Source organism: Lycorma delicatula, chromosome 8 (genome assembly GCF_047948215.1).
Source record: "Lycorma delicatula isolate Av1 chromosome 8, ASM4794821v1, whole genome shotgun sequence".
In the NCBI taxonomy this organism is placed as follows: Eukaryota; Metazoa; Arthropoda; class Insecta; order Hemiptera; family Fulgoridae; genus Lycorma; species Lycorma delicatula.
Window position 1 is genome coordinate 32,281,389 of NC_134462.1, and position 22,864 is coordinate 32,304,252.

The 22,864-nt window shown below is 30.4% G+C and overlaps 2 protein-coding genes across 3 annotated transcripts in view; one reads left to right on the forward strand and one right to left on the reverse strand.

Moving 5' to 3' along the window:
- LOC142328778 (protein zer-1 homolog) overlaps positions 1-17,489 on the reverse strand; it is a 34,735-nt gene extending 17,246 nt beyond the window's left edge. The window contains exons 1-4 of the mRNA XM_075372804.1: positions 16,322-17,489; positions 11,336-11,469; positions 11,019-11,170; positions 4,728-4,930 (exon numbers count right to left, since the gene is read on the reverse strand). Coding sequence (XP_075228919.1) covers positions 4,728-4,930; positions 11,019-11,170; positions 11,336-11,469; positions 16,322-17,037 — 1,205 coding nt within the window. The 5' untranslated portion in view covers positions 17,038-17,489. The remainder of the gene's footprint in view (positions 1-4,727; positions 4,931-11,018; positions 11,171-11,335; positions 11,470-16,321) is intronic.
- A 422-nt stretch (positions 17,490-17,911) lies between these two features.
- alpha-Man-Ib (alpha-Mannosidase class I b) overlaps positions 17,912-22,864 on the forward strand; it is a 77,996-nt gene continuing 73,043 nt past the window's right edge. For both annotated transcript variants that reach the window (XM_075373378.1, XM_075373376.1), the window contains exon 1: positions 17,912-18,004. The gene's annotated coding sequence lies outside the window, so the exon portion shown is untranslated. The remainder of the gene's footprint in view (positions 18,005-22,864) is intronic.

Consider the following 22,864-nt stretch of genomic DNA (forward strand, 5'->3'; position numbering starts at 1 on the left):
TACAAGAAAAGTCAAGGAAGAGTCACAAAGTCAGTTGATTTGATTTATCTACTTAAATGATAAGCATCTTGCAAAACAGTCATGAAAAAGGAAAAAAGAAATTAAGATTTTAAAAACAATAAAGTACTATTTGCAATATCTGTGAACTTTGTCATTCTTTCTATGATGGATGGGAAAGCCAATGTATTCTAAAATTAAATGTCAGAAACAGGATCTAGCAAGAATTACAAATAACTTCACTGTATCAGCTTAATAACAGTATAGGTAATGGCTACATAATGGTATTCATATTTATTTTTTTTGTACTACTGACCAAAGGATAAACTGAAAACTTACACAAAATAATTTAGCCAATTTCATATTAAGTCCTTTCTTGTTACAGAACAGCAGCGGGCAAAATTCAGTGTAATAAGCTATTTATTACATCATATCATAAAGTTTGTTTTAAAATTATACGAGGGCTATTCAGAAAGTAAGGAACATTTGGGAATTTTAAAAAACCAAGTACAAGAAAAACTTTTTATTATATACATGTGAAAGAGGGACTAAAATACTACTTTTCAACATAATCACCATACAAATTCAGGCACTTATCATAGCGGTGGACAAGCTTTGAAATTCCTGTATCATAGAATTCTGCCGCCTGTGATCTCAACCACTCAGTGATGCACCCATCTTGCACAAAATTTGTGGTAGCCTAGCTTCTGTGAAACAATTTCAAACAATAAAGTCTGTGAAACTTGTGGGAAACATAGAGGAAGCTCAGTTATTGTGAAACGGCGGTTTTCACGAATCTTTTTGTCAACTTTGGAGACCAGATCATCAGTCACAATGCTCGAACGTCCACTTTTCTCTTTATTGTGAACATTTGTTCGGCCATTTTTAAACTGAATGCACCACTTCCTGACAGAACTTTCACTCATTACATTGTTCCCGTACACTTCACACAGTACCCGATGAATTTCTATTGGTTTTAAGTTTTTGCCAACAAAAAACAAATCACAGACCGCACCTTACAACTGGCGGGATTTTCGATTGCAGCACACATTTCAAATTTGTATGTAAAAAAACGGGCAGTGCAGAGATGTTCCTGTTGTCATGGCTGGACGCTGACTGAGGTGCCGAGCACGAGCACACCAATATATACGCGATTGGCGTGCACCTGGCGGCGTCAGGTGGAAACGTTCCTTACTTTCTGAATAGCCCTCGTAAATATGAAATATCAAATATAGTAAAGAACAACTATCAAAACAGAATACTTTTCAGAGGGTCTCTCATTGTCGGCGTAATACTATTATAAAAACATAATTTAAACTTTGTTTATTAAAATATAGTTGTAAAGATTCAATCAATATAGCAATTAATTATTCCAAAACTTTTTTTGTTTATTCATCAATGAAATTTTTTTTAATATTAACTTTTTTTAATTATTAGTTACAATATGTTTATTTCCTATCAAATGTTCAGATAAGTTAAAAAGCTTAGTGTTGCCATTTTTGTAATTATTGCAATGTTCTCAAATCCTTGAACTAAACAATCTGTCTGTCTATGTAATATATTTTATTTATTTATGTTCAGATTTAATATTAATGTTATCTCAGTCTAGTTTTTTAATTTTACTTTTGTTAGTATACCTTCATAGTAATTTTATTACGAAATTCACTGTTGCATCTATTGCAGCTTTGTATTTTGAGGTAATTTTATTCATTTTCAAATTTATTTTCAGTAAAGCTCACTTTTTACAACCAAGCATGTTTTGAAGTTGCATAAATTGATTTTTTATTACTATTATTTCACATTTAATTAAATTTTATTACAGTTTATTATAATATCATGGTAGTGATAAGAAAATTTTAATTAACGACTATGCAGACTCAGTCAATTTAAAAAAGTAGTATGATTTAATAAATATCTGCATTTTATAATAATTTTGTGGTGATAAAGAAAGAAGTTCTGGAAAGTACTATGTTTTGGTGTTACCTCTAACTAGAATGTATCTAATGATTAGTATCTTTATATTATTATTTTTTTACGAACTGAAATATAGTGTTTGATAAATTAACATAAATAAAAAAGAAACACACATATATATATATATATATATATATATATATATATATATTTAAATTCTATTAACCCTTTGAAGACTACCTGATGATTTTTCGTCAGGTTCAGTTTTACGCTAAAAAGACCAACTGGCAATTTTTTGTCAATTTCATTTGATGCGAGGAATACAAATTTGGTGAAATTTTATCAGTGTCAAAATTACATTAGTACTGACCACATGTTTGGTTGTCATGATAGACAATGCATTTGGTAGAGGTTACATTTGTTATTGTTTAAAGTTGCACGTGACATCACAATTATATTTGGATGGTAAACAAAAATAATTATTATTTTGAAGTTAATAACTGTTAATGTTTTTATTTTTAGAAAACATTTAATTGTATACATTGCATAATACATAAATATCATTTACTTGTTATCGTTTTCAGTTGGCAGTGAAATCATAGTTTGTTCACAGTGAAAAGGAATGATTTACTTTATTTATTTAGTTTCTTTACAATATTGTATTTATTGGTATGCTGCATATTAAGTAGATGAGCTGAGAATACTGTTCATTTATCATTATTTTTACTTACTTGTAACATTTGGATCGTAATATTAAACTTATTTCATCTTAATGTTTTTTCTTTTTTCCAGCAATATTTATAGGCAAACTGCTATAACACGCAAAATGAGCAGTGTATTTTGAACACCAAGTGAAACTGATTGGGAACTTAAGAATGTTGAATCTGATAGTGATTTGTGTACCGACAGTTCTAAAAAATTTAATTTTACAAATTTGACAAAAATTAATCAATTTCTTGTCAAAAATCATGAAATTTTCATGATTATTGTTCAACAAATCAGGACAACAATTTAAAAATCATGATTCCCGTATTAAAATTGTTTCTTGATGAGTTAAGCAACTTAAAGTGAGCTAAAGATAAATGAAAAAAAAAAAACAATTATTTTAGCTTTTTTATTTCTGTTTTTGGGTTCTTTCATCTTTAGAAAGTTTCTAAACAAGATATGACACAAAAAAACATTTCTACTTGACAATGCAAAAAAACAATTTAAAAAATATTGGTAATAAAAAATTTTATAAATCGTTTAGCACTAGTTTACAAATAGTTAACATAAGGCACTGTACATGTTTTTTATAAACTATAATACAAGCATGCAATTTTATTAACAATCTCCAAAAAAGGTCTGGTCCTCAAAGGGTCATATAAAACTTTCTAGTACAAAATACTGATAATTCCGTAACTGTATAATAAAAATATGAGTTGAGATTTTTATTATGCAATAACAAAATAATTTCAATCATGAATTGAAGATGCGTGATAGGATTTACATTAAAAATTATGGTAAGATACGTCTTATCCCAATATTCTGTACTAGGCGATTTATTTTAAAAAATTTAAATATAATTTAATAGTACAGAGAAATAATATGAATCTAAAAATATTAATTTCAGTAAAATAATATAAATATGTATGTATATTCCAAAAACTTTTAGTTTACAAAACAATAATTTTATTTTATTCCAAAGTCAATATTCTTGAAACAGATATAAACTCTGGAAGCTTACGCAGTGCTGTTTTAAAAAATTAAGAAAATATTTTATTTATTTATTTATTAACAAAATAGTGACAATCAAGCTGATGTCCAACCCACAAACAAAAGCTAGAAAAGAAAGAAGCAATCCCTATAATAGACTATGGTGGTTGTTCCTTGTACTAGACGGTAATGAACTTTCTAGTATATAAAAAATGGCTTGCCTGATCAGGATTCGAACCCAGAACCTTGAGATAAAATTTAATGCTCTAAAAACCAACAGAATAATTACTAAACTTCATTTTTACTTCCTTGTACAAAGTAAAGGAAGTATTGTGATCGTGAAAAATTTTGGTTTTCAGATAATAACAGAAATATCCATTTTGACTAGTTTAGGCATGACGTCTGTACGTATGTACATATGTATGTACGTACATACATATGTTGTATCTCACATAACTCAAAAACAATTAGTTGTGGGTTGTTGAAATTTTGGATTTAGGACTCTTGTAACACCTAGTTGTCTACTTCCCCTTTTGATTGCAATTGACTGAGCCAAAAGTGTCCAAAATAGCCCAAAATCCAAAAAAAAATTTGGATTTTGGACTTTTTCGTAACTGCAGTAATAAGCCTTCATTAAGAGCTTTTTAATGATATATCATAAGTGGTACTTATGATATATTGGTTCCAAAGTTATAGCCAAATAAAATTTTAATTAATGAAATATTTGGATCTTATAAGAGAAAGACACATTGGTTCAAATCAGACTTCATCTCCTTTTTTTAACTTTTTTTTTTTTAATTTAAATGTATTGATTTATTAATAATATTAACCTCTGATTGTGAAAATGTTTTTACGATAAACAATAATAATTCAATAATAACAATAAAAAAAAAATGAAAAAATATCAGCTTAATGAAATACAATTTTACGTACTTTTCATTAAAAAAAAAAAATGTGTATATATAAATTAATAGGTGTACAAGAAAGTCATGTGGTGCCCACACTGGATTTTTATTTAAGAATGTTTACAAACACTTCATATAATTGAAAGCTAAATAAAATACAAGCTCATAATAAAATAATAAAAAAAATAATTATTTTTTTAAGCTAGAAAAATTTACCTTCCGGATATCTGAATATGCTTTTCACTTAGATGGCGATCCATAGCATCCAAAACAATACTGAGAGCTTGTGATATGTCGTGACATGTTTCATATCGTAATAAATGATACAAATCATTTAAAACACGCTGTAATATTTCAGGGCGCTCTATGTATGCTGCAGCTGCTGTGAGTATTTGCGATTCATTACCATCTCCAGATATCTATAACATAGCGCAAGGATAAAAATATTACTATGAAAACATTAACACTTAAGAAAACCATAAAAAAGATACATAAAAAAGGTAGTTATTGGTCAACAAAGAACATACCATGCAAAATCAGATACAGATTCAGTTCAAATTTAGTAACAGTGATTCAACTTGCAGAATTCAAATCTTGTGTAACTAGAAATTCTTTGGTAGTTAAAATGATTCTATAACTTTCCAATTAGAAATAGCATGAATTTTTATAAACCAAGATTCTTTTAATATGCTTTAATTTGGGCGTAAGTTCCAAGGATAAATAGTAATAAGAAACAACAAAGAAAAAACAGGAAGTAAATAAATAAATAATTATCTGATCAAATAGTTTATCTTATTATTTTTTTCTGTATAACATCGAAATAAAAAAGTAATTTTAAAATTAACACATATCCAGAAGGAGTGAGGATTGTCGGCTATGCAGATGACGTTGCGGTACTGGTGGAAGATAGGGAAGTGGACTGTCTTGAAATTAAGGCAAATCAGGCCATACAACTATTAGACGAATGGTTAGATAACAACCAACTCCAAGTAGCCCCAGCTAAGTCAAAATGAATTTTGCTCTCTGGTAGGAGAAGGGTCAGAGGAATAAATACAGAAATAAGGGGGGAAATTATTCGTGAAGTCAGTAACGTCAAATACTTGGGCGTATTCATAGATAAGAGTCTAAAATACGGTTATCACATAGATATGATTTGTCAAAAGGTTGCCCCTACAATTAAGGCTCTAAGAGGTCTATTTAATAACCATTGTGCCCCGAAACTGGTGGTCAGAAGATTGATCACAATGGCAATGATGTCATCTATCTTATACGCGGCACCAGTCTGGGGCACTGCAATGAATGTACAATACAATAAATGCAAACTTAGAAGCGTGCACAGAGTAGCACTAATACGAGTTGTCTCAGGATATAGAACAATTTCTTACGATGCGTTATGTGTCTTAGCTGAAACGCCTCCCATTGAATTATAGATAAAAGGCTGAAGCATGAGGGTGGCAGGTGTGCCAAGAGCCGAGGTAGAAGACACAGTCGTTAGCAACTGACAAACCGGATGGTCATCCGCTCAAACAGAAGAGTGGACAAGGAGACTTATTCCCAATCTGAAAGAGTAGTTGGGTAGGGAGAAAGGCGGACTAAATTTCCAGACCACTCAGTTGATGACAGGACATGGGTCGTTCGGGAAATACCTTAATAGAATCGGGAAAAGGCAGACATCAAGGTGTCCGTACTGTCAGGAAGAAGACGACGCGGAACACACCGTATTGAACTGCTATAGATGTGAGGGTCTCAGACATGAAATAAGGCATAATAACCTGACATCTGACAACCTGGTTAGCTGGCTAATGCAATCCAATAACAGCTGGGATTGGTTTTCCAATTTTGCGAGCACCGTCCTCAAATCTAAAGAGGAAGAGGAGAGGCATCACAGACAATAGGCGTGAAGATAAGGCAGGGAGGACAGTCCCACCCCGGAGGGCCCGTATGCTTAGGTATGAGGGTTCCAGTGATGGGGTGGGAACTCCTGGGGTTGCTTGAAAGGGATAAAGAAAAGACCGAGTCCCGGCCGACGGTGTCGGTTCCTGGGGGCACTTCGGTGCTTGCTGGGGCTGGCGCCGCCAGTTTGAGGCAGGCATAAAAGAGTAAAGACTGAGACCCGGTTCTCTGCGTGTGGGGGGGGGACGGCATAGCCGGACCTTCCCTTACATGAGGAGGATAAGAGGCGGGCAGCAATAAGAAAAGATCCGAAACCGGGGGGCTGATCTGCCGTGCCGGACGTACAGCCGGTGGGTGGGGAGGCCCCCTTAGTCACAAGGACACATCCCTGGGCCGTGTAATACTTGAGTGGATGTCCGGCCCAGGGATGTAGGGGGAAAAAAAGAAGATGTGACAACCCTGCAGCTTGTGTAGGCACACCATCTTTGACCTTGGTCTATAAGCTACTTCTAGTCCAAGCGGCACATTGATGCAACTGCTCAGTCGTAAGTTGTGCTGTAATAAGTGAACACGTGTTTGTATCTCTCGTCACAGAAATGAAACCGCAAAATGTTGCGCAACGGTATGCCATTTCTTTTTGCGTTAAATTGGGTGAAAACGCGACTACAACTTATGGTAAGCTTCAGAAGGCTTTCAGAGAGGAGGTTATGTTTTTCGGTGGCATAAAATTTTGTAGTGAAGGCAGAACGAATGTTCTGAACGAAGATGAAAACCGCAGTGGACGGCCATCAACCTCATGGACAGATGTCAAGTTGACCAGGGTGCGTGAAATCGTACGATCTGATTGAAGATTATCTGTGAAAATGATTGCAGAAGAACTCAACATCGATCGAGAAACGGTTCGTCTAATATTAACTGAAGATCTTGGTATGAGAAAGATTTGTGCAAAAATGGTCCCCAAAAATCTCACACAACAGCGAGAAACACGGAAAAATGTGGCAGCCAATCTGTTAGAGCAAACGGAAATCAATCCAGATTTGTTGAGCCGTGTTATCACTGGTGATGAAGGTTGGTTTTTTTCAATACGATCCAGAGACAAAACGCCAAAGTTCGCAATGGTGCTCAAAGGGATCACCCAGACCAAAAAAAGCTTGTATGTCAAAGTCAAAAGTGAAATGCATGCTTGTGTGCTTCTTCGATTCCAAGGGAATTGTTCATAAAGAGTGGGTGCCTCCTGGACAAACAGTTAACCAATATTTCTACAAAGAAATTTTAGAAAGACTTCGTAAACGAGTTCTTCATGTCCATGCCAACGTTGCTGATAATTGGATTCTGCATCACGATAATGCGCATCCCATACTGCTCTTGTCAGTATAGCAATTTTTAACCTCAAAACAAATTTCAGTACTATCACAGCCACCTTATTCACCAGATATCGCTCCGTGCGACTTTTTTCCATTTCCAAGAGTCAAAATGGCGGTCAAGGGACACCATTTTCAAACAACACAAGATGTCCAAAAAGCTGTGACGAGGGTCTTGGAGGATATTACAGAAGATGAGTTCCAGAAATGTTATCATCAATGGCAGAAGCGCTGGAATAAGTGTGTGCAATCAGAGGGGAACTACTTTGAAGGAGACAACACTAAACATGACTAAAACGGTAAGCAACATATTTTTTCACATCAGTCTCATTACTTTATTGTCGCACCTCGTATATATATATATATATATATATATATATATATATATATGTGTGTGTAAAACTAATAGGCCTTTTAAAACTAGATTTTTAGAACAGATTAGAAATTATAAAAATTGTAAATTGGGTTTATTTAATGTTGCTGACCACCTTATTAATAATAACAAACATACCATCTGATATTCAAGCAAATTGAAACAGTGGAAATCAAGAAATTTAATTTAAATAATAATCGTACGGACATTTTAGAGAGATTTTATATATATAAATACAAAAGAATTAAGATGACACTCTTATAAAAGCGGCAACAGATGACTGCACGATTTTTTTTTTTTTTTTTTTTTAGATAAAAATAGCATAATGTATATAAATAATTTAATTCAAATCCACTCAGTAATGTAACATTGGCTGGTCAGGTAACATAGTATAAATTTTCTATTTATTTTTAAATTAAAATTTTTTAATTATGATGTCTTATATCATAATAGTTATATTATTTAATTGACTTCATATGTTTTTTTATATATGATTGTAATTTTAATTAAAAATTTTTATGTTTGATATGTAACTTTATATAAATATATCTTTAATACAACTGATGATGCGAGATCCTGTGAAAGTTCTTTTGGAATAAAAAAAAAAATAAGGTAAGTGTCATTTCATTTACTTTGTAATTCTGTACTTGGGTTGTTCAAGTTGGTTTTTGATTATAAAAATAGAAGATAATTAATGATGAATATAAATAGATAACATACTTCAGGTACACATGTCAACTAAACCAAACACCTGTGCATATTTACAGCTTCATCTGTATATATATATATATATATATATATAAATACAGGGATGAAGCAGTATATTTTACAAAACCCATAATTTTTCAGATTAATGAGTTTGATTTCTGTGCTTTATCTATAACTTTACAGAAGTTGATTCAGAATTTATAAACAGCACTACTTATTAGGGAATCTTTGAAATATTTCTCATGTTTCTCACAATCTCATTATTTTACTTCTAAAAAACAGCACGTATAATTGTGTCTGTAGGTTATGTGATTATGTAGCAAAATTGTAAGTTTATTATTTGGTGTATGATTATTTTTGACATTATATGATTATTTAGTGTATGTTTTCATTGTGCTTAGCGTAGTTTAGATATCTCTTTTTTATTAACAAATGAATTCAAATAGTTCTGGCAGTATTAGTTGTAGTGGTAGCAGTTTGCATGTGTTGGTACTACACAGTAAACGGATCATTGTTAATGACTGAGTCAGAGAGTGACTATGAAACTAAATTAGATAATTCTTTCTAGTGAGGAAGATATAGTTACTGTAGACATCAAATTAGTAAAAACAAGCAATCGGGTAACAAAAAATTTGATGGCTGTCAAGCCCTTTTGTATGGAAAGTGCATCAATTTTACATAATAATTCAGGTTTTAGCGTTGTGCAAAATGAAATTACTGAGAACAATAATAATTAGATTATTTCAAACAGTTTCGAAGAACAAATGGTAGCTAAAATAATTTTAGAAACTAACACTTATTTTAATTTTCTAATCGCCAAAACAAATGTACTGCCCAAATCAGGGCTAAAATAGTGGTCAAAAACAAGAGAAGATGAAACTTTTTTTTTTTTAGGTATAAACTGTATTGATGATTAAAAATTAGAAGCTAAAGATAAATTTATACCGGTCAACTATTACCACAATTTTCTGGAAAAACAATAATTAGAGAGAGAGAGAGAGAGAGAGAGGGAGAGATTTATACATTTCTGTGATAATAATCAACAGGAAAATTGTAATAAAATTTACAGAATTGATGACTGCACAGATAATAAAAGATTTTTTCAGTCAGATTTTTTTTAATTTTTAGTCTCTGTATATAGGTGAATAATCAATGACATTCAAGGGTAGTTTATTATCCAAATAATACATAAAAAGTAAGAATGACTGATTTGGTGTTATTTCTTTTTCATTTGTGACTTTGAGGCTAATTTTCCTGAGATTGTTCCTACAAATGGTCTACAAGTTTTCAAGGGGATTCATATGTTCTAAATTCTCAGATTAGTCAAATACTTTTATCCCTTTGTTCTGAAAAAGTTTATTACCTTTCTTAAAACATGGTACCTTGTGATGAGATCTTGCTGGAACACGGAAGACAAATTAGGATGCAGATTTGTTAACTCTGATAACATTCTTTGTTCCAGAAATGATAAATATTTTTCACCAACATACCTTCTCAAGTGATTCCATCCCAGTTTATGAAAAACAACCCCAAAACATCTTTTTCAAAGGATGCTTCATGGTTTGGTGAACATGTTCTAGGCTTATTTTTTTTCATCAGCCCTTCATGCATGGTATACTCTATTTCCTGAACATAAAATTAGAATTCATCAGAAAATAATACCTTTCTTCAGTCTTCCTGAATCCAACATTTATATTTTCTAGCCCATTCAGGTTCTTCATTATCATTGCAAAATCTTAAAAATTGTTCTAACCAGCCTTCAAGTAGATCAGATAAATCACTGGGTCATCTACTTTGACTTCGGCCTCTGGAAGATTTTTTCAAGGTCAAAGCTGTTTTTTGTTTTTAGGATCAACCATACTACTTCTTATCAAAACTGTATCATCTCATGAAGTGGCAGTCCTTCTTCTCCCACAATTTTCCCACAAATTTTTACATTTAGGTCATACTGAATAAATTTAATTTTTTATTTTACTGATTCTGTTAACTGATTCTATTGGCCTACCATAAATATAAGTAAAATGTAGTACTTGTTTCAATCTATTTGCATACGGATGTATCTTCACTGGCAGTTTTACATAATTTTCAATGTAAAATGCCATGGAAAATATAGCAAATATTTATAAAAACATAATTATAGATTATTCTACAAAAAAAGATTTTTGACAATACCAATTTTGCAGGTATATCATGACGACGACAAGCTCCAAAATGAGTACCATAAAGACCAAGAAATTCAAAAGGGCGCTGAACTCTTGAAATAAGACCAGGTATGTCGGTCTCATAACCCCATTCTTCCTTTTTCAATCTTGGTTCTGCTACACCTAAAAACATAAGAATAATTTTTTTTATGTAAACTAGACGTAAATGGTAAAATAGACATAATTCTTTAACAATAAAATAGCTTAATGTATAATCTCTCAAGTGAATTAATTACTCTAAAATTTAAAATTAATAAATAAAAATATAATTACACAACAATCAATTACCTGTGCCTGCCAAATTGGTACCAGATATATCCAAGGACACTAGATTTGGCAAGCTTTCTACTATAAGAGCTAAAGTGCTATTCTCATCATAAAATGTTCCAGACTTGTCATTTGCTTGAGATATATCCAAATGTCTAAATAAAAAATAAAAACAAAGGTTAATACAAATATTACAAGTATATATACAATAGCTACTTAGTATAAAAAAAAAATATATTAAATACTCAATTTTTAAATAAATGAAAATAATTTTCCAGAATACCTTTCATAATTTGATACAATTCCTTCTTTAAGCTGTTGAGGAAGGAACAACCATCATAATTATGAAAGTACCTTTTGGGAACAGATATTTTCGTGAATCAAGGAAAATACTTTTTAAATCTATTTTTGTAATTACCATTCTTTATTGTTCATCTACATGAAATATTAACATTAAATATTGATTTGCCTATATTATATTACTACAAACCTACAAAAATAAAATACACATTGTAGTTTATGCAAAGCACCAGGTTATAAAGCTGAACGAATGAAGTCAATATTTTCAGTGAAATCTTCAACTTGTAAGTATTGTAAAAGTTACAATGAGATTTAAATATGCAATGTTATTATTAAAAATAATTTTACAAACAGCTGTGCAGGAAACAATGAAGAAAAATTTCATAAATGTAGATGAATAATGCAAAATACCATGGTATGGATACACAAAGGTATCTATTATCTACACTGGTCTAAAAAATATCCATGGTGTGACAATAAAAATGCAGGAACTATTAATTACAATATCTACTATAACTTCAATAAAATAGTACTCACTACTGAAAATTACCTAACAATATATAACGATTGTAAAAGACATCATGAAACATCATGTTAAAAACACAGCTTAAAGGTAATGAAATTGGCTGACACAAACAATCTTCTTCTAGTGATACAGCTAGTTCTTTTAAAGATAGATGACCTTTGGATTGGTCAAGTGGAGAAAGTACAATCCTGATCTGTGTTTCTAGAGCCACATTTTCAATGTTCATCTATATTATTATTTGAAGAGGAGAGGGTTTTTCTTTGTTCGTGATAAACAAAAAAAACTATTTGATTGCAACCAAATTTTTACCCATGTTTCTTGACATAATTGAGAATGGTTTTAGATATATTTCACCTCAAATAATCTTTAAAAATTATACATATATAGTAATGGAGATTTGCTGGATGAAGCACACAAACTTAAATGATTTGAATTAATGAACTGTGAGCCTTTATCACTGTGTGAGCTGGGTTTGAACTGAACAACTGATAACCACAGACACAGTTTCACCTCTATAGTTTCATCAAGACAAAAGCTATGCTATGCTGATCACCTTACATTATCCTTGCAACATAAGTAGATTATTTTTAAAAAGTGAGGAAGCTATGTCCTCACAATAATCAAGCACAGATTTCATGCTTTCATTAAATTAATAGAATTTATCACACGTACATTTCTGAATAAAATTTTCAGAACCAGCTTAATGTACACCAGGAAATCCCATCACTTATACTCTTGCAAATCACCATTAAAAGATACAAATATAAATTAATACTGAGTGATCTCAATACGGTAGAGCAATGAAGGGTGACTCTTCATTCTCTTAAACTTGATTTCTTTTTTCAAATTAGTAGTTCATAACAGCTTTGAATAAGTTATGTAGGTTATGCAATGCTGCACAAATAGTCTCACACCTAGACAATTAATACATAATTGATGGCATGGAGTGTTTATTGATCAATAAATGTTAAGAATGCTAACAGATAAAGATGATGCAATAAAAAACTGCATTAAGAGAAATTAAATGAATATTGAATAAATATCAGAGCTAAGATTAAAATATTGAAACAGAAATTCTTTAGTATAGAAAAACTACAAAAATTATAAAGCTTTCTCATTAGTTTAGGGTCTTTTTTAACATAACCTTTTTTATAAATTGAAAAGCATTTATTATGTAAGGCTAGATTGCTAATGATTTTTGATCTTTTTAAAAAAATTTTCATAAAAAATAAATATTAAAATAGGAATCATAAAATTACTAAAGTTTATTTATAAAAATCTGACATTAGATCATAGATTTGTAACAAGACAAATGTTTAAACATAATAGTATCAAAACATTCATTTCCAATCCCAGCAGTTAAGTAACTTTATTGTAAATTAATGAAAGTATTTTAATCCTCTCTACTCAGGTAACTAATAAATGCTGCATTAATCAGTAGGAAGTTAACATCCCAACCCTCGTAGGGGAAGACACCACCTTATGACGATTCTGGTCACCACCCTCCTCCATTCTTAGCCTTGATGGGCTTTAACGGAGGTCATCTTTTGACCTCTACCTTTGTACATCTCACAGTAATAAGCCACAACTCATTGGGATGCCACCGATGTAAATGGCTCTTGACTGTCCTTCTTTGTTGCTCTCTGAACTAGTTAGCCAAATTCACAGAAGCACGAAACCCCCACCCCACCCTTGACTAGTTGTACATTTTAAGTAAGCTATTTGTGAGTAAATGTATCATAACATTCGAGGCAAATTCAGTAAATAACATTCCACAAGAAATATTGTTCGCAACAACAGAATTTATTCCTAGTTCCCTTAGTGAACTCAACTTTATAGTTCAAACCTGTAGTTTGATTACAACTACGGACTTCGGTCTGGTCTACCAGGGAGTGAAGGACAAACCTCCTATTCCCACTCAGCTCCATCGCAGTCTCGTGTGACATTTACTTTATCTTATAAAACTACCATCGTCGAGAAGGCATTACACCTCACGACTGCATGGGGATCCATGCCTTGTAGGGAGTTAACAACACTAAACAAGAAATGATGCAACACCATTATATGGTAAACATTTACAAACAAAATAGGGTATTTTTTAAGAAGATGGCCGTAGTCGATCTGTAGTGAGTCAGTTTGTAGTTAGATGGCATCACTGAAAGGAGAAAATAAATAAATTAAAATTATAATCTAACTTTATATAATAAATAAATATAATCTAAACAAACTTAACCTACGCTCACTAACCTTGACTAGCAAGCAAAGCGAGCATAGGCTAAATTTGGTTAGATTATACTTTTAGATTTATTTATTATATAGATTTATATAAATATTTATTTATTTATATAATTTATTATACAGTGCACCTTCAATTTAAGCGGGTGTTATGTTTCAGAAATTTTTTGCGTATAATTAAATCGCGTAAACGGAGACTCACATTTAATGCAGAAATATAGGTTAGGTTCTTGTTAATTTATACAGTAAATGACATACGTAAATTACTGTACTCAAAAAATACTGTATTGTATTATTACATTCATTAGTATCATTAGTATTTTAATGATATTACAGTACATGTATGAATTTAAAAAGAAAAAATATGTATTATTTATTTATTTTATATCTAACTAGATTTTCGATCTAACTGACTACAGATTAGTTGTGGGCATCTTCTTGAAAAGTACCCAAAATAGTACTATTAAATAATCAGATGTCCAACTAAGTAGTCAGACAGACATCTTAACTACTATTATCATTTGACTACTAACTACTATTAAACAGTACTATTATTTTTGTTTCTTTTCCATTAATTCATTGCCCCCCTTAAATTTTTATTACAATATATATTTACTCATGTATATCATATTTAAGTTATAATTAACTATATTATGTAGTATCTTAATACATAAAGTTGGTTAGATTTAGGGAAAGGTTAATAATAAGGTTAGGTTAGGTATCATAACTAATAATTTTGTATACTGAACTTTTGTGTAACAACCAAACATAACCTAATTCTCGCTTCCTCTTTAATTAACACTAAAAATTATATATTACTCATTAATAACAAAATTTATATTTAAAATGGTGGTAAATTAATGAAAAGGAACCAAACTTTTTAGTAAGTCTACCAGTTAATGATTAGATTAGCAGGTGTATAGTTGTAAGAAATACAGAGCTGATAAAATATGTATGTACATAAACACTAGGGGATAAAAACTAAGGGTGGTAGTTTTAGGGTATTTTTAGTTTGTTTCTACCAAGTGATGTTCAAAGATAGCTATTGTTGTAAAGTCTTTCTGGTCTACTATTTCTGTAATAGTAATGGTCAAAGTCACGCTGCTATTGAAGACGCGATTTAAATTTTGTTTAGTAAAGTTATACTTCTAACAAATATTTCTATACAAGTTGGCACTTAAAGGAAAGCATAAAGGGAACACTTGGCCTACTCGCTATGTTAACTCACTTGTAAAACTTAAAAGATAGCCTTACATGTCCATCCTCAGATAGTGAAAATTGATATTATTTTTAATTGTCTTGATAACAAGCAAAATTTATTATTTAATGTGAAATTTCAAAGAACAAGTAGAAAAATATTCTAAAAAGTCAATCTTGATAAAAGAAATAGTTTTTACCAGCAAAAAAAGTTCAAAATTCATATTCTAAGGTGATTAAACAATCTGTATTAGTTACTGGAGATATTATTTTGAAATTTGATTTGCTTTAGAAATAGAGCAGACTAATAATGTTAAAAAAATAATTTTTTACATACAAGCAGGATGTAACACTGTATTTCTTATAATTTTTGTTTATACATAACTGAACTGCTAATTTTATTCTTTTGTTTTCATTTTTTTTTCTTCAAAGGAAATTGTTATTAGTCCTTGGAAGCCATATCTGATCAAATTTTATACTTTATCACAATTATACCTTAGGATGCACAAAAAAACAAATTAGCCAATATAACTTGTTTATTAATAATATACTTAAAATAACCATGAATATTACCAATTTTCTTAAATATGAAAAACATTAACAGAAAAACAATAAAGAGGGAAAGTTTTCAACAATGATTTCATCACACATGCATAAATTTGATTAACAAAGTAGAGCAAACACCTTAAAAAATTAATTACAATTTTATTCACTAAATTACAGAGAGAATAATTAATCACATTACATACCTTAATTTTCTCAGTTGACATACATGAATTAATGAATCAGCAATTCTTGGAACATTATGTAATGTTAATGAAATTAAATTAGGCAGTGATGTTAAACACAACATATTATCCAAATCATTGCAACCAGAAAGATCAAGACATGCAAGATTTGGCAAAGCATTAAGCAATCTGCGAAAATATAGTTTACTAGTTTGAGCTCCGTGGTTTCTTAAATTTCGTACAGCTAAACGTCTTAAATTTGGTGTTTTTAAAATGTAATCATTATCTGGTAAAAAATGTGGTAACAAATCTACACCAGCTCCAATGACCAATGACTGCAAACGATCACCATATTCATTCAATTTTGTAAAGGCCTCTTCTGTAATTTTATTACATTTATTTATCTCTAATTCTGTTAATCTGTGTTTAAGTAAGATAGCAAGACCCTCATTACTTATACTAGAATTTCTTAGCTGTACTGCTTTTAAGCTTGTTACAGCAGGATTTCCAAATATTCTAACAAATTGATCATTCAATACATAACCATTTTGTTGATATATTTGTAATAATTTTTCACATATTTCTCGAGGTAACGCTAGACCATTAATAAGTTCATAGCCTTTAGTATGAGGGTTTGAATAACAAATAACTTCCAGATTTCTGGCAACAAACTTCAAACAATGATAAAGCAATGACTCTGGTTCATTTTCATCGTCTCCAGGGTTAATAGGAAACATTTTTATTGACTAATTTGATATCTGCAAATAGTTATGTTTGCGATTTATTTATTTTTACAACATAATGGTCGTTTTCGTTCACCACAAAAAACCACTTCCAAGGTCAGCAGTCATTATATATTTTTACTGTTCATAAATTCTGTTATAAAATATGTATAGTTATGTTAGAATAGCACTCGTAATCAATTAACAGATTATGAGTAAGCAATTGTGATGTTAGTTTGTTTGCGAACCTAGCCTAAGAAACTGTGGCTGTCAACTGACGTAACACTAATAATAGTTTCTTACAACAAATAAAGCTAATTGACAAACGCTATTAAAATTAAATAACACTATTATAAACTTTCGTCACATATTGACTTTAGAACAATATGACGAAAATGTAAATAATGTTACGAAATAATGTAATCCAGAAATGGCACAAGATTTTTATGCTGCGCACAAATATTCGTCACAACATCTACTGCGCAAGCGTGTAAGCCGTTCTAAGTCACGTGACATTTACCAGCTGAAAATGAAAACAGATGAAAAAACATAAGATCAGCTGCTGTACCTAAAATTTAATTTTACTGTCGAAAATTACTTTGTTCGATTTTTAAAAAATCCAAAAATAATGCTGAATTTAGTAGCCCTAAACAGAAAAATATATATAACTATAAATAAAAATTAATATACCGACTTTTCACTTTCAATATTTTTATCTTGGGGATATTGATGTAATTATAAATTGTAATTACGAAACATTTAGCAGTTTTGATGCAAATTGTATATATTTAACCTTAAAAATTTCAGTTCCTTTTAAATTTTTAGCGAATAATTTACGAAAGGAAAGTGGTGCTCAGCCAGCAGATTGAGTCTGTATACGCCGGTATAACGTTATCTCAATGACAGGTTATTTATTATTTTTAATCCGAAAGTAAAATTTGGCAACCTTGATAAATGTCAGAAATTTAGTTTGCGATTTATGGTCAGTTTTATTAACTTCTTTTTTCGTTTTAAGTATACACTAATTTTGTTTACATGAAAGTTTTTTACTAAAATATTTTCCCTTTGTGACTGATTTACAGTCTGTTATTGTCAAAATGCATATTCGATGAGTATAACCTATATGTATTGTCGGTTAATTTGTTTTCTTTTATATAATTGTTATAAAATTAATTAAACTAACTTGAAACATTTTAAGTTTTCAAAAATGTTTTAAACGAAAAAAATTTGGAGTATTCATTTCGTACCACATACAATAAATAAATCTGTCAATGTTTTGGAACTGGTATTTTATAAATAGTTATTGGATCGTAAAAACCAGCTGAATGATACGTCTGATTCGAAGTCTGATTATTTTTATTTATTTAATATTTTTTTATTAACTGATACGAGTTTAGCATAATTCAAGTGTTAATAAATTATATGTGAATTTTTTAGACGAAATCCTATCGGAACTAAAGTTGAACTTTATATATAGGTATAATTTTATAAAATTCATAATCAGCAAATTCCCACAGTAAGATGCACGTTGAAATTATAGTTGCTGTGGTTTTTTGTTTTTTTTTTTAAGCAGATACCTTTGGCAATGTTTGTGCTTCAACCAGCTAATCTCCACTATTAAATGTATATGTATGTATTATTTTCTTAAGAGATTTTTCGATATCTAAAAACTTCATAAGTTATGCCAAGAAACATGGGTAAAAATTTGGTTGTGATTGATCACAACCATAAATGTTTCCTATTAACCCTGGAGATGATGAAAATGAACCAGTCGTTGCTTTATCATTGTTTGAAGTTTGTTGCCAGAAATCTGGAAGTTATTTGTTATTCAAACCCTCATATTAAAGGCTATGAACTTATTAATGGTCTAGCGTTACCTCGAGAAATATGTGAAAAATTATTACAAATATATCAACAAAATGTTATGTATTGAATGATCAATTTGTTAGAATATTTGGAAATCCTGCTGTAACAAGCTTAAAAGCAGTACAGCTAAGAAATTCTAGTATAAGTAATGAGGGTCTTGCTAACTTACTTAAACACAGATTTACAGATCCGATTTTTTTTTAGTTTTTTGTTTATCCTGAACAAACAAAAACCCTCTTTCTCTTTATATAATAGTATAGATAACAAATGTTCTTAGAATTAGGATAACACAAAATGTAAATGATTGTAAACAGGTTTGAACAAAGGGATCAAAGTCTGCCAGATCAAGTTATAAGTTTTGTGAATTATGGTGACCTCTTCAGATGCTAAGGTTAGCGTTATGGTTTCACTTAAGGTTAAAGTTAAGATTAAGATTAAAGTTTTGTTGATAGTGGAATAAATCATAAAGTAACCTTAATAGTAATCATAGTCAGACTCTGACTCAGCTGTTGAAGATAATTTTCAGGACACTTTGTAAGGTGATATCAGTCATACACATGACTAGTAGCATGGAATATTTGGTGTAGTCTCTCTGTAGTGACTATATTTCTGTTTACACAGATTTAGTCAAGTGTCCTATGAGATGCTGTTAAGTATAGTTGTCATACCTTGGTAATTTATCCCTAAACTCTCCACAGAACGGGTTAGTATCGGAACAGGTCTTGATGACTCGCAAAACTGATTGCTAATTGACTTAGAGTTCTAATAATGTGGTGCAGACTTTTACCTTCATCAGGCCATCTGCCATCCAAACCTGCTTTCTGACATTTAAATCTTGTGCTTTCCTCATCCTAAGGTTAACTACTACAGTGTATTAAAGTATGAATAAAATTGAAGCTGATCAAGTAATAGCTCAGAATTACCATGGTGTGTGATGAAAAGTTAACAAAACTAATATTAGAAAAATAATAAAATATCTATTCCTGAAAGAATCGTACCACAAAAGTTTCATGAGGTTGTAGTGTAGACAGTGGGAGAAGAGAAAAATGCCCTTTTGCATCTTAAAATAGTTTTGAATTTCACTGTTGTAGAATATCTTGTGAAGATACAGAATGAACAGGGCAGCCCTGGACTTAATTGTTATTAAACATACCAGCAAGATCAAAGATGCATCATTATGTGCCATGAAACTAATCTTTGGTACATCATTAGTAGTGGAATCAGTCCTCTATGATAGATTGAATGTGAAAGAAGTCACTATGATTAATGCTGCAAATTGATTAATTTACATAAATAATTTACATATAAATATATATTTTTTTAAAATCAATTATTTTATGAACCATACTTCCATGTACCAATACAATTTAATTTATATTTAATAAATCTATGCAAGTACAGAATAATTGAAATAGGATTACTTACCTTATTTCATTTTATAAGCAGAAGCGCTTTCACAAATTTAATTCACATTATCAACTGCATTGCATTTATATATATATATATATATATATATATATATATGCAGTATCTTTCATAATTTTAAGGACACCTTAGAAAAACTGTTTATTTCAGTTTGTCTTTAAACTTATGAACTACATACAAATCCTATATGTCTGTGAGAAACAGCTTTAAAAAATACATCTTTTGGAGGAAACCGCAAGCTTCTAAGTTAGATGCTTCAAATTTTATGGTGTTTAATGAGCTAAAATTAGCCCGTTTTTTTATAAAGAAATTACTATTTCTCGTAAAATATGTAACCTAGGCTAATGAGTGTGATATCATTTTAAAGCAGTGTTTAGAGTTTTTCAATAGAGTAATAAGAAAAATTCTAAAAAAATTATTTTATGAGTTAAAAGGGCTTAAGTGATTTTAAAATTTTCATTAAATTTTTGTTTTTAAAAGAGTAATGTTCAAAAATGTACAAATCACTTGTGTCAAGTACACCAACATAGAGTGTCAGGCATACCAACAGTAATTAAAAATGTCAAGTTGGTACTATTATCAGCTGTTTACCACCAAAACGGTGATGAATTAGCATTTGTTTCTTTGAGGTTAGGTTGGTGAAAAGTATTTTTTATTAACAATGGGTAAGAAAAGTGTTAGTGTAGAAGTAAAATGGCAAGTAATCGGTTTCTGGAAAGGAAATAAAACATACAGAGACATTGTTGAACAATTAAAAATATCAAAAACATATGTACAGCAAGTTGTTAAAAAATATCGTGATCAAGAAACTGTCGTTGATCTTCCATGATCTGGTCGACCACAAAAAACATCAATGAGGCAAGACAGAGCAATTATAAAGGTATCAAAACTTAATTGGTCTGCTAGTTTGCCTGATATAGCGACAGAAGTAGCACAAAATCATGGAATTCAGGTTAGTACTGCCACTCTTTCTAGACGTTTAAAAGAATCTGGAATGGAATCACATTTTGCATTAGCAAAACCTCTTTTAAGCGCTGTCCACAAGTCAAAATGTTGTCAGTTTTGCAAGCAAACGAAAAACTAGTTGAAAGAAGCTTGGCGAAGGGTTGTCTTTTCTGATGAAAGCAGATTCCAGTTATATTCAAACAGAAAAATTTGGGTCAGGTGAACAAAAACTGAAAAGTTTCTACCAGCCTGCATCATTCCTGCTGTGAAAGGAGATACTGTCTTGGTGTGCGGTTGCATAACTTCAGAGGGCGCTGGACACCTTAGAATAATGGATGGGACAATGAACAGCATGCAGCACATAAAAACAATGGAAGAATTCATGGTTCCTAGTGTCCATAACCTGTTGGGTGAGAATTTCATCTTCCAGCAAGACAGCGCACCTTGTCATAAATCATGAGTTACCAAGGCATGGTTTGATGCAAATGATGTGGAACTTTTGGACTGGCCTGCTCTTAGACCTGACCTAAATCCAATTAAGAATTATGGAATTGAATAGCACTGCAACTTGCTAAAAGAAAACTTAAAAATAAGGCTGAGTTTCGACTTCAAATCACAAGTCTGTGGCAACAGGTGACGAAAGAAAAATGTCTGGAATTGATTGTATCAATGCCTGATAGAGTAGCAGCATGCCTAAAATTGTATGGAGGTCATACAAAATACTAAACATTTAAAAAATAATGTAGTATTATCTCTGTTATTTTTATTTTTTATTTTTACTTATATAAAATAAAGCTTTTGTCTTATATAAAATAAAGCTTTTGTATGATTTTTCGGTTATTTTTAACTTGTTCTTAAACATATGAAAGATACTGTATATGCTAGCCATTTCACAGAATTTACTTTGCTAACCACCAGATTGGAAGATTAGTTACTTAACATTATTATCAAAACAGATAGTGGTGCTTTCTACTGCAGCCTTTATAATATCATCTTCATACTCTGTCTTAAGGTTAATCATATTAAATTTATTAGTATATATATATAATACCTTTCTAAAATGTCAAAACCCATGTTATACATATCCATGTTGCATTTTTTAATATCTAGTATTTTTAAGTTTGTCTGAATATCTGATATTGTGTCTTATTTTTAATCAAATGATCTGATACGTTCAAAAAATCCAGTTTACCTTTTTTATAACTTCTAAAATGTTCCATGTTTTAAAATTAGAATTTAATTAATCTTTAATTCTATTTTTAATTTAATTTTAACTTATTTGTTTATATTGACATCACATGTGTGACAAATGGTTACATTTTCATTTTTTAATTTAATTTTAATATCAATTTTAATTAATTAATCTTTATAATTTTTAAACAGCCTGTTTTTATATTTTACATCTTGTTTTGATTTATAATTAAAAATTTTTAATTTAAATAAAAGTTTTTTAAGTTTTGTATAAGCTTTTAAAGTATGATTAAGTAAATTTAAGTTTAATTTAAACGATTTTAATAAAAATTAAGTAGTTTAAAAAATTTTTAGCATAAAATATAAATGAATAAGTTATATATATTGTGAGTTTATGATGTTTTTTGAAATAAAT